Raw genomic sequence first — 12777 nt, forward strand, 5'->3', positions numbered from 1 at the left:
CGTTTCTCTTACCATTTGTGATTTGGAGTAGTCTTTCATTTGGTTGCTAATAGTTTGCGTTTCTTCTTTTGAGAATTGTCTGTTCACATACTTTAACCACTTAACCGCTGGGGAATGGCTTTTGGTCTTCCATATTTGTTACTTCCTCATCTTGTGTATCAGACCCACAAGACACTTTATTTCATCTGAGCCTCACATCAACTCACTGAAGGAGGAATTACAGGTATTATCTATATTTTACAGGTACAGAAACTGAGCAAATGATAAAATGAAGATAATATAAATGAAAGAACTTTGAAGATTGCAAGACACATTAGGAATAATAATAACTCACTTTTTATGGTTTTTGACAGTTCACAAAGTAATTGTTTTCAAAAAACCCATTGAGATAATGCAAATTTTATTATTCCCATTCCACAGATGAGGAAACTGAGCTTCATAGAAGTAATGTTCCTGTGGTGAGAAGGTAATAGTACTAATTGTTGTGGAAAAGCTAAAGATTGGGTTCTTTACTTCTGTAGGCTCTCCAACTTGGTTTTTCTCTCCTTTGCTACAATCCCTACTCTTCAGCACTTGATTCATGGGGGCAATAACCTGGCCCCTTTTCTGATATCTGTTCCAGTCTACCAGATATTTATCAGTTCTCCCATATTGACAAATACCACCCTCCAAAAACATCTTCTACTCCCAGGATCACACAGCTTGAGGCTTGGGGAAGAAAAGGATAATAATGTAAGGGGGAAAAAAAGATCCCAATCATAATATGACAACTTGTTCAGTTGCTTTTCCAGTCATATCTGATTCTCCATGACCCCATTTGGGATTTTCTTGGCAAAGATGCTGGAATGGTTTACCATTTCCTTCTCAGCTTACTTTACAAATGAGGAAATTGAGGCAAACAGGATTAAGTGACTTAGCTAGGGTCCTGCAGGGAGTGTCTGAAGCCAAATTTGAACTCTTCGAGAGTTCAAGACTTCAAGAGTCTTCCTGACTTCAGATCTAGTGCTCTGTGCACTATGGCACCACCAAGCTGCTCCAACACAACAATAGTTTTATATATATATATATATATATAATCTCCATGATTTCATTGATCTTTACAATCCTGTGAGAATTGGCTTGGTATTATTACTTCCATTTTACAGATTTGGAAATTGATAAGTGTTATAGGCAGGACTTGAACTCGGGTCTTTTGACTCTAAGAACTACATGCCTTCTACCCAGCTACACTGCCTCTGGTATAGCCAGAATAGCCACCCTCTTTTCCCTTTGCTTCAATACCAATGGAAGATGGCCAGAGAGGTGACTGGCCAATTCAGAAGGGTTCCAGCACTGGTGGAAAAGCACTCTGACCACACCGTCTTTGAGAAGGAACCTCCTTCTCCTGGAGCTGAATCTATCCTTGCAGTCCACTGCCCTCCATGTACCCTGGCATACGCCAGTGCCTAGCAAAGCCACCGCAGATGAGCTCTAGAAAGCACTTGTGGGAATTAGGATATGGAAGATAAGCCGATCACTGGCTGTGGTTCACAGCCCTGCGCTTCATCATGAAAACAGAGGGCAAAGGGTAGGAGCCAGTGCCTGGAAAACAGATTATGGGGCCAGGAAGGAGGAGCACAGAGTTTGGTAACAAACTTCCTGGCCCAATTTCTTTGGGGCCAGCACCAGGGGCTAATCTGCCGGGCTGCAATCTCCTAATAACAGTAGGAGAGGAGCAAGCTATGTGATACAGTGGAAAGAGTGCTGATCTAAGAGCCAGAAGACCTGAGCCTGCCTCTTCTTTATTAACTATACAGCCGAGGGCAGCTTGGATAATAACAATGACAACAATAACAATAATAAGTGTATGATACATTCCTATACGTAACTATATGTACACGTGTACATAGGTGTGTGTCTGTGTGTGTGTGTGTGTGTGTGTGTGTATTTGTTGTTGCTGAGTCGTTTCAGTTGTGTCCACCTCTTTGCTAAGAAAATCCCAATGGGGTCACAAAGATATTGGAGTGATTTGCTATTTCCTTTTCCAGCTCATTTTACAAATGAGGAAACTGAGGCAAACAGGGTTAAGTGCCACCTGGCTGCCTCATATATGTACATGTATATGCACACACACATATATACATATACCTACACATGCATATACATATACGTATATAGAATCTGTCTCCATCTACCCATCGTATCTATCTGTCTGTCTGTCTATCTACCTATAATTCCTGGTGTGGGAATTTTCCACTAATCTAAACTGGAACTTGTTTGTAACTTAGACTTTTAGAAAGTTGCCTATGATGCAAAAATGTTGTGTGATTTGTCTCTGGTTACACAGTATTCATCAGAGGTAAGGTTCAAACCTCTGTGGTCTTGACTCTAAAGTCATTCCCATATCTACCATGCCAGGCAATAAATGAGATTTATATACTTCTTTAAAGTTTACAAAGGGCTTCATGTACTAATGCACATTTGAGCCTGGAAGGTTGGTTATTATAGTTATTAATATCCCCATTTTATAAATGAGAAAACTGAGGCTGAGAGAAGTGACCTTTCCACAGATGGTATCGTAGCTAGGACTTGAAGCTGGTACTACTGGTCACCAAAAGTGGTGAGGTTTTGTTTTGTGGGACTGTTGTAAGGATCAAATGTACTCACATACATGCAAGAGCTTGGACTTGGGGAGAGGCTACGTTATGCAAATATCAGCTATAATTGTCATTGTCTGTCCCCAAGGTCAGAGGACAACCTTTGATGGTTGAGAGGATGCAGTTTTTTTTTGTTTTACTCAGCAGAGACTATTTGGGGGAAGGATCACTGGACTTAGGTGGAGAGAAGAGGAAGACAAGAAATGTTTATGCCGGAGAATGACTCCTCTTCTGCTAACTTACCCTGTCTGGTTAAGTTGTTGGCAGTGAAGCTGTCTGTGGATATGAAGCTCCATAGCTGTCAGGGAGCTCCCATACCAGGAGAGCTGGAGAAGCTGGACCCTCTATCACTTTGCCTTTCCCTTTTTCTGCTCATTTTTTTGCACTAAATATGGTTATTTTATTGATGGTACACAATATAGGACTCTAAGCTTCCCTCTCCTACTACAGGGGTGCTTTGGGGCAAGGATGTGAATGGGGCATGGGATCCCCAGTATAGGAACATAGGTTAGGGATGTGGGTCCCCAGTGGTAGAACTCCTTTTTTTTTGACTGGGGATGAAGATCCATGGCTTTCCACTTTACTTCTTGAACATTATGTAGACCATGAGGTCTATTGCAAGGTTGCTATAACTGTACTTGGTACCAGGAAATGAGCTTGACAAAATGATTGTTGAGGGTAATATCAGCATCAGCATCAAGGGTAGAAGAGTGGGTGTCACTGTTATAGTCACAGGATATAACCTGGTCCTCTGTGTAGCCCAAGATGACTTTCAAGGTTCCCTCTGATGCTTGCTTCAACCACTTTCTTTATGTCATCATATTTGGCAGATTTCTCCAGGTGGCAGGTCAGATCCACAACAGATACACTGGGAGTAGGAACATGGAAGGCCATGCCTGTGAGTTTTCCATTCAGCTCAGGTATAACCTTCCTATAGCCTTAGCAGGACCAGTGGAAGCAGGGATGATGTTTTGGGCAGCACTACACCTCTCACACCACAGCTTGCCAGAGGGTCATCTACTGTCTTCTGGGTAGCAGCAATGGCATGGACTGTAGTCATGAGTCCTTCTACAATGCCAAAGTTGTCATGAATGACTTTTTGCCAAGGGGGCCAAGCAGATGGTAGTGCAGGAGGCATTACTGACAATCTTAAGGGAATTATCTTATTTCTCATGGTTCACTCTCATCACAAACATAAGGGCATCAATAGAAGGAGCAGTCCATTTTGGCTCCACCCTTCAAGTGAGCCCCAGACTTTTCCATTGTGGTAAAGACATCAGTGTACTCTACAATATACTCGGCTCCAGCATCTCCCCATTTAATATTGTGGGATCCCGTTCTTAGAAGATGGTAATGGCTTTTCCATTGATCACCAGCTTTCCATTCTCAGCCTTGACAGTGCCCTTGAACTTGACATGGGTGGAATCATATTGAAACATATAAACCATGGAGTTGAGGTCAATGAAAGGGTCATTGATGACCACAATGTCTACACTGCCTGAGTTGAATATCATCCTGGTCACCAGGAGCCCAATATGGTCCAATCTGTTGACTCTGACCTTCACCATCTTGTTTCAGGGATGCAACTGAAGCAGCAAGCTTGGGAGAAGAGTTGAGAGTCCCAATAATTTTTATGTCGTGTATTAGAACCACATACTTTCAGAATTGCAAGGGCCCTCTGGATCACTTAGTCTAATGCCTTCATTTTAGAGAGGTGGAAACAAAGTCCTAAGAAGTAACTTATTCATGGTCATGAAGAAAGGCTGAATTAGGAATAGAAACCAAGAATCTGGATGCTCCAGGTCAGTATCTATTCCTTTTGGACAGTATTTCAAGTCATATAATAGTATGTAGTTCAATACTCAATGGAATTGCGATGTTATTGGCGTGGGCATTCTCTCTAATGTTACAGAATGAAATCCATCTGTATGTGCTCATCCTGTATGATTCTTGGCCATGTCCTCCCATTAACTTGCCATAGGGGGTCTACTTAACATGCAGGGTGGAGTCTTCCTTGAGTTCTTTGAATATTGCAGAGATAGCAGTGGAGCACATACACTGTCCACATTTCTCTGATGACATTCTTCACACTGCTTCTCCTGTACATTTTCTTATTTGTAATTTTCTCAACACATTTGTAATATGTTGCAACCTGTTCTCAGACACTATATACCTCACCATTACCCATAGGGGGATTGTGGGTTCTTTGCACATTGCCTGTGATTCAAGACCATATGGCATCACCGGAAGAATATAGTATAAAAAAATGGAATGTTGTTTCAGGGGAAAGTTTGCCTCACTAAAATAACTTCAGTTCATAAGTTTGTAGATTTAGAGCTAAATAGAATTTGGAGATTATAAAGGCCATTTTACGTGAGGAAATAGGACCAGAGAGAGAGGTTAAGTGATTAATCCAGGGTCACACAGTTTTCCCCAAATAACTAGTCTACTGTTGACCTTCTCCTCTTGTTCAGTTCTGGGCCCTGTTCCATGCTCATTTTTCATCATCAGTCATTACCTTGAGAAATAGCCATTACATAGCAGATAGAGAATTGGCCTCGGAGCAAGGAATACGTTGGTTCAGGTCCCTCCACTGACATGCTGATTGGGTAATCCTGGCCAAGACACTTAATCTCAAACTGTTCTAGCCAACTTGAGCCAAGCCAAATGAGTAGAGAGAGTTCCCATATCTAGAGAATTCTCTTTATTGATAAAATTATTGCTCCAGTCCCTGTGATGGTGATGAAAACCCAGCATATTGTGGGCAGGATCTGGCGTATTTTTATACTCTCTGTTGATATTGTGGGGGAGTATGTTGATTCATGCTGGTTAGAGCAGATAATAATAGCTTTTACAAAATTACTCTGGTGGGGCACCTAGGTGGTGCAGTGAATAGAGCACTGGCCCTGAAGTCAGGAGGACCTGAGTTCAAATCCAACCTTAGACATATAACACTTCTAGTTGTGTGACTCTGGGCAAGTTACTTAACCCCAATTGCCACACATACACACACACACACACACACACACACACACACACACAGACACATGCAAGACAACTAGTGATTTTAGGGCAGCTAGGTGGCACAGTAGATAGTGCACCGGTCCTGAAGTCAGGAGGATCTGAGTTCAAATCCAGCCTCAGACACTTCACATTTACTAGCTGTGTGACCCTGGGCAAGTCATTTAACCCCATTGCCTAGTCCCTCTCCTGCAAAAAAAAAATTACTCTGTTTAGGTACAGTTCAATTTTATTGGGATCTGTGCTGTCAAACTAAAAGAAGCATTTTCAAAATTCCGTTCTAAGTACTTACGTCCATCTCATTTTCATAATCATTTGAGACATTGGTATTATTTTTGCCATCCATTTCCTTAATAGATAACACTTCTAGAATTTGTATTAAGTATAAATTTTCAATGCCTTCAGTTTCTTCAGCTCTTCCCTCTTCTGATTTAAATCATTACTCAATTTCTCCTCTTCTTTCATCTGATCTGAATTTAGGAATGAAGTTATTTCTTAGGATTGCCTACATTACATCTTCAATACACTGTTGTGTGTCTTTGAGCTGAGGATGTCATTAACAAAAAGCAGTCTAGAATCCTTGTCTATAGTTGGCAAAATATATTTCCACCTTTATTATGTGATAATACTTATTGCTTAATCAAAGTGTATATAATTTTCAATTGATTTCATTTGCATTATTGTTTCTAGTGGATAGCACCATTTACATCAAAGCATTTCCAGAAGGTCAGGCATTGCTATTTCTCATTTTTTCTGAAATGCATCTTACCTTCCTGGGGTTCTGGGACACCAAGGAGGCGAGGGGGGAGGGCCTCCTCTACTTGCTTAGGTGATAATCAACGATGGTTCTGATTTGGGACAGCCCTACAACCTTTTGTCTCCCTGTCTGTTTCTAAGATTCATAGTAATAATTTCATCATACTGGTCAGGGTGCTAACTCAATCAATGGTATTATCAGAACCCAAATAGCAACTTTTCAGAATGTCCATGGGATTTCACAGCTGTCACAGGAAAGACAGAGTCACTGCAGTATACCTCCCTGGTTAGCATTCCCTTACTCTGATATTGCTCTAACTCATGACATGGATAGTGAATCAGGTGGGCTTTGATGGAGCCCATCATCATCATCATCATCATCATCATCATTATCATCATCACAGCTGTGGTACAGTGGAAAAAAATCACAGGATTTGGAATATGATAACCTGGGTTAAAATCTTGGATTTGCTACCTGTGTGTCCTCAGAGAAAGTCACTTCAGCCTTCTAGGCCTCCAATTCTTCATCTATAAAAGGAGAGAACTGTAGATAACCTCTAAGGTCTCTTCTAATTCTAAACCTATGATACTATTACATAATAATTATAACAACTAATACTTAGATGGACTTTTAAGGCTTGCATATCCACATACATGTGACATACATATATAATGGTCATTCTTGGACAAAAGCCAAAAGAAGTAGAGGAGGCCCTCCCCCCTCGCCCCCTACCTTTACCTGGACAAAAAGTGAATTTTTGTCACAGCCCTCATTGTCTCACTGATAAGCCTTTGCAGTTCTGGTTCAAGTCCCTGGGAACTCAAGCCCACAGCTTCTTGGTTGCATCTGAGAAGATCATTGAGTTATTTCCTTGGGAATAGTAAGAGTTCACACATCTGAGCTGGTCCTTGGACTTAGTCTTTAAAAGAAAACAGATAGACATGTATATTCATAGCCAGACACAAGCACAGTCACCGACACAGAAGGAGAAATCAGACTGTGAGTAGACCTGAAGAAAGGCCTATCTATTCATGCAACTTCCACAGAGAACAATGTATACAGAGGGGCCAATCAGCTCGAGAAGATGGAAAGAGAGATGGAGCCTCAATGAGAAGAGCTGCGAAGAGTACCATTGCAAAAAACCTCATCATTGTCCAAGTTGCTCTGGAGATTCACTGTACTGTGGGTTCCATTTCCTGAGTCTGTGCCTGGAATGCACTTCTTCCTCACCCCAGCTCCTCAGAATCTCTAAATCCCTTCAAGGCTCAGCTCCAATGCCATCTAGTATGGAAAATTCTTTCTATTTGAATAATTATGTCTATACTTCTCTGCTTGCACCTTGTATCTCCTCCCAGCAGTAGAGTGGAAGCTTCTTGAGGGCAGCAACTACTTTAATTTTTTTTTTGTATCCCTAGTGCCTAGCATAGGGCTGTGAACATTTAATAAATCCTTAATAAGTGTTCTCTGAACTAGTTTGGAGAAACAAAGGGGGAGAGAGAAGAGGGAGGGAGGGAAGGAAGGAAGACGAGAGAGAGAAATCTATAGTGTTGACAAGAGAAGGCAGAATAGTGGATTTTTTTTTTTTGCGTTCTTAGGGAAAACCTTGCTTAGGAGGATATATCAATGAGATTTTGTGAGGACCCCACCAAGGTTTTGCTTGGGTTTGTAGTGTCAGGCATCAGGGGCCCAACTGAAACATGAGGTACACGTATGTCCCCACGTTATACAGAGATTTCCAAAGTTACAAGAGTTCTTCAGAAGCCATCTCATCCAGTTCTTGTTAGGCAAGCCTGTCCCTAAATTCCCAGCAAACAAATACAGTTTCTCTTTTCTTTTTTTTAAAATTTTATTAGTTTATTTTGATTTATCAACAATCACTTCCATATGCTTTTAAGTTTAAAATTTTTCTCCCCCTTTTTCCCCACCACCCTCCCTAAGACCATGCACAATCTGATATAAGCTATGCATTTACATTCCTATTAAACATATTTTCACATTAGTGAAGTTGTAAATAAAAATTAAAACCAATAGGAGGAACCATCAGAAAGAGGAAACAAAACTCAACAGAAGAGAAAAAAAATGATAGTGATTCAACTTCCATAGTTCTTTCTTTGGATGTGGATAGCATTTTCCATTCCGAGGTCTCTGGAGATGTCTTAGATCCTTGTATTGCTGAGAAGGGTTCAGTTTATCAACATTAGTCATCACACAACGTGGCTGTTATTGTGTACAACGTTCTCCTGGTTCTGCTCACTTTACTCAGCATCAGACCATACAAGTCTTTCCAGGTTTTTCTGAAGTCAGCCTGTTCATCATTTCTTATAGCACAATAGTATTCCATTATATTCATACACCACAACTTGCTCAGCCATTCCCCAATTGATGGGCATCCTCTCAATTTCCAATTCTTTGCCACCATAAAAAGTACTACTATGAATATTTTTATACATGTGGGTCCTTTTCCCATTTGTTTGATCTCTTTGGGATATAGCCCTAGAAGTGCTATTGCTGGGTCAAAGGGTATGTGCATTTTTGTAGCCCTTTGGGCATAGTTCCAAATTGTTCTCCGAAATGGTTGGATCATTTCACAACTCCACCAACAATGTATTAGTGTTCCAATTTTCCCACATCTTCTCCAACATTTATCATTTTCCTGTTTTGTCATGTTGACTAATCTGATAGGTGTGATGTGGTACCTCAGAGTTGTTTTGATTTGCATTTCTGTAATCAATAACGATTTAGAGCATTTTTTCATATGACTATAGATGGCTTTAATTTCTTCATCTGAGAACTGTCTGTTCATATCCTTTGACCATTTATCAACTGGGGAATAAGCTTGTAGTCTTATAAATTTGTCTTAATTCTCTATATATTTTAGCAATGAGGCCTTTATCAGAGAGACTGGTTGTAAAAATTCTTTCCCAATTTTCTACTTTCCTTCTAATCTTAGTTGCATTGGCTTTGTTTGTGCAAAAACTTTTCAATTTAATGTAATCAAAATTATCCATTTTGCTTTTCGTAATGTTCCCTATCTCCTGTTTGGTCATGAATTCTTCTGTTCACCATAGATCTGATAGGTAAACTATTCCTTGTTCTCCAAGTTTGCTTACAGTATCAGCCTTTATGTCTAAATCATGAGCCCATTTTGACTTTATTTTAGTATATGGTGTGAGATTTTGGTCTATGCCTAGTTTCTGCCATACTCTTTTCCAGTTTTCCCAGAAGTTTTTTTCAAAGAGTGGGTTCTTATCCCAGAAGCTGGGGTCTTTGGGTTTATCAAATAATAGATTACTATAGTCATTGACTACTGTGTCTTGCATATTTAACCTATTCCACTGATCCACCACTCTATTTCTTAGCTAGTACCAAGCAGTTTTGATGATTGCTGCTTTATAATACAATTTAAGATCTGGAATTGCTAGGCCACCTTCCCCTGCATTTCTTTTCATTAGTTCCTTTGATATTCTGGACCTTTTGTTCTTCCAAATGAATCTTGTTATTATTTTTCTAACTCTATAAAATAATTTCTTGGTAGTTTGATTGGTATGGCACTGAATAAGTAAATTAGCTTAGGTAGGATTGTATTTTTATTATGTTAGTTCAGCCTATCCATGAGCAACTGATGTTTTTCCAGTTATTTAGATCTGATTTTATTTGTGTGAAAAGTGTTTTGTAATTGTGTTCATAGAGTTCCTGGGTTTGTTTCGGGAGGTAGACTCCTAAGTATTTTATAATGTCTACAGTAAGTTTCAATGGAATTTCTCTTTCTATCTCTTGCTGTTGGGCTTTGTTGGTAATATATAGAAATGCTGATGATTTATGTGGGTTTATTTTATAGCCTACAACTTTGCTAAAAGTGTTTATTATTTCAAGTAGTTTTTTACTTGATTCTCTAGGATTCTCTAAGTATATCATCATGTCATCTGCAAAGAGTGATAGCTTTGTTTCTTCTTTGCCTATTCTAATACCTTCAATTTCTTTTTCTTCTCTTATTGCTAGAGCTAACGTTTCCAGTACAATATTGAATAACAGTGGTGATAAATGGACATCCTTGTTTCACCCCCCAATCTTATTGGAAATGCTTTTAGCTTGTCCCCGTTACATGTAATGCTTGCTGAAGGTTTTAGATAGATGCTATTTATTGTTTTAAGGAAGACTCCATTTACACCTATGCTTTCTAGTGTTTTTAATAGGAGTGGGTGTTGTATTTTGTCAAAAGCTTTTTCTGTATCTATTGAGATCAGTTTCTCTTTTCAAAGATCACTGGGTGACAGAGCTCTTGGGCATCATTCCAGCATTCTAGAACTATGGTGCCAGTTAGGAAATCTTTACTGATGTAAGCCCTAATTTTCCCCTGCTACAATTTGAGTTCACTTTCATTGTTTTTGTCCTTAGTGGAGAGCAGTTAATTAGAATTTATGGAGCAGATGTTATATGGATGATACCAATGCTAGGTGATAATGAAGAAGAGCTTATTATCCCACCACTAAGAAAGAAGTTGGCTTGGTTTTGATTTTCAGGGACCCCTCTATCACAACTACGTCTAACACACAGGCATGGCTATAAGTGTTGCTTTTAAAAAATGCATTTAATTTCCAAGTAGTGTCTGAGTCAAAGTACTTGGAAAAACAGTGAATGTTGCTTTCTATGGCCAACAGTGAATGGCCTATTCTCAATTTGCATTTCTCAAGTTGGGTGCCAGTCTCCTATTTTTTCTTCTTTTCTTTGGTTTTCTTGGTTTTTTCCTTTTTGGGTTCCACTTGGCTTGCCTGGATTGGTTCTGGAGGGTAGGGAAGAGGGGCTTTCAAAGTCTTCTTTTGAAGTTTTAGGTCTAATATTGCATAAGTGGTCTTTATCTCATTCTCCAAGAGCTCCTTCAGGAACTCAATCTGTGTGTGGATAGCTCTGCGGATGATATCTTCCAATGCCTAGAGAGAAACAGGACACAGTGTTCTATAGGGAACCAGGGAAGTATGGTTGGGTTAATAGACAATGCACGAGGAGTCTCATCTTTGTCCTTCCCTTCTTCTGTATCTTTAGATGCGGTTCCTCTCGCAGGGTAATTTATTGGCCATTGGACAAAGGTCGGGATGATTGGACTAGGAGTCAATGAACTCAATTTCTAGCCCCAGCTTTGTCCTTTCCTTCCCTTGTGATTTTATAGGCAGTTTCTCTAGTAGGGTAGTCTGTTAGTTGACCATTGGGCCAGACTTTTACGTTGAGTGTGATTTTGTCTTAATCCATATGGGAAAAATCTATAATCCAAAGGCTAGGGAGAGCTATTTTAGTCCCATGTTTTTCAACCTTTCTAATCTCATATTAGAGCAATTCCTTCAAATTTGTCAAATGAGGGGTTTGGTTAGATAAGCTCCCTTCTAGCTTTGTATCTATGATACTCTGATCCTATAATCCCCTCAATGCTCCCCCAATGACAATAACAACAATAAAAACAAAGCAATTAGAGAGTAGGGGAGACACACTAAGAAGAAATGGGATATGAGGAAGGGGAGGAGAGGAACCAAAAGATTCATTAATAGGGGGAAAGAGGAAATAGGAAAGGAAAGAGGAAGGAAGGGAGAGAAAGAAGAATTAGAGAAAAGAGAAGGAAATGGAGTCTATATCAGGGGCAGGGTTTGAACACAGGTCTTCCTAACTCCAAGGCCAGTTCCCTAGCTACCTGTCAATCATATCACTTGGCAATATCATGTCTTACCTCTCGGTCTAGGACTTCCATTTCTTTCAGGGCGAGTCCTTCAAAGATCTTCTGCATTGTATGCTCCCTTTCCAAGTGCAGTGTCTCCCTCAGAAGCAACATATTGGTCCGTTTCTGCACCTCAGCAGCTGTGAGCTCAGCCACCTTCTGTTGATACTGCCAGACCTCTTTGTCGACACCCTCAGATAAGGGAAGGGGCAGTGGTGGAGGGCAGACGTCTACAGATTCCTTGGTCTGGTGCACATCCTGGTCTTTACAGAGGACATACTGGTAGAGTTTTAAATGCCGGATGAAAGTGTTGTGAAAATAGTCACAGACAGCCATCAGATTGGAAGAATTAAACTTTGTTTCATATTCCTTGAGCTTCTTCCCAAGTATTTTTAAGGCTTGAGTAATGGAGCAATCTAGGAACATAGAGACAAAAGAAAGGATGAGCTTTTTGAAGAGAAGTCCAAAGACCAACCATCTATCTCCCACAAGGCCAGGGAAAATATTCTATGTTGAAGACCACAGGCTACATATAGACAGTGTGGGGGTTGGGCCAACATAGAGAAGACCCTGAGATGCATAGTCCTTTGTTCATTATCAGTGAATTTGCTCTCTCCTCTCTGTTTTCTCTTTCTTTTTGTAAGTGTCCAGACTGGGATGGA

The 12777-nt window shown here is 40.1% G+C and overlaps 1 protein-coding gene and 1 pseudogene across 1 annotated transcript in view; both read right to left on the reverse strand.

Moving 5' to 3' along the window:
• Window positions 1-3216: 3216 nt before the first annotated feature.
• LOC110207477 (glyceraldehyde-3-phosphate dehydrogenase pseudogene) lies at window positions 3217-4204 on the reverse strand (annotated as a pseudogene).
• A 6793-nt stretch (window positions 4205-10997) lies between these two features.
• CUNH8orf74 (chromosome unknown C8orf74 homolog) overlaps window positions 10998-12777 on the reverse strand; it is a 39498-nt gene continuing 37718 nt past the window's right edge. The window contains exons 3-4 of the mRNA XM_020985150.2: window positions 12128-12531; window positions 10998-11342 (exon numbers count right to left, since the gene is read on the reverse strand). Coding sequence (XP_020840809.1) covers window positions 11121-11342; window positions 12128-12531 — 626 coding nt within the window. The 3' untranslated portion in view covers window positions 10998-11120. The remainder of the gene's footprint in view (window positions 11343-12127; window positions 12532-12777) is intronic.

Source organism: Phascolarctos cinereus, unplaced genomic scaffold (genome assembly GCF_003287225.1).
Source record: "Phascolarctos cinereus isolate Bilbo 61053 unplaced genomic scaffold, phaCin_HiC Scaffold_2;HRSCAF=192, whole genome shotgun sequence".
Taxonomy (NCBI): Eukaryota; Metazoa; Chordata; class Mammalia; order Diprotodontia; family Phascolarctidae; genus Phascolarctos; species Phascolarctos cinereus.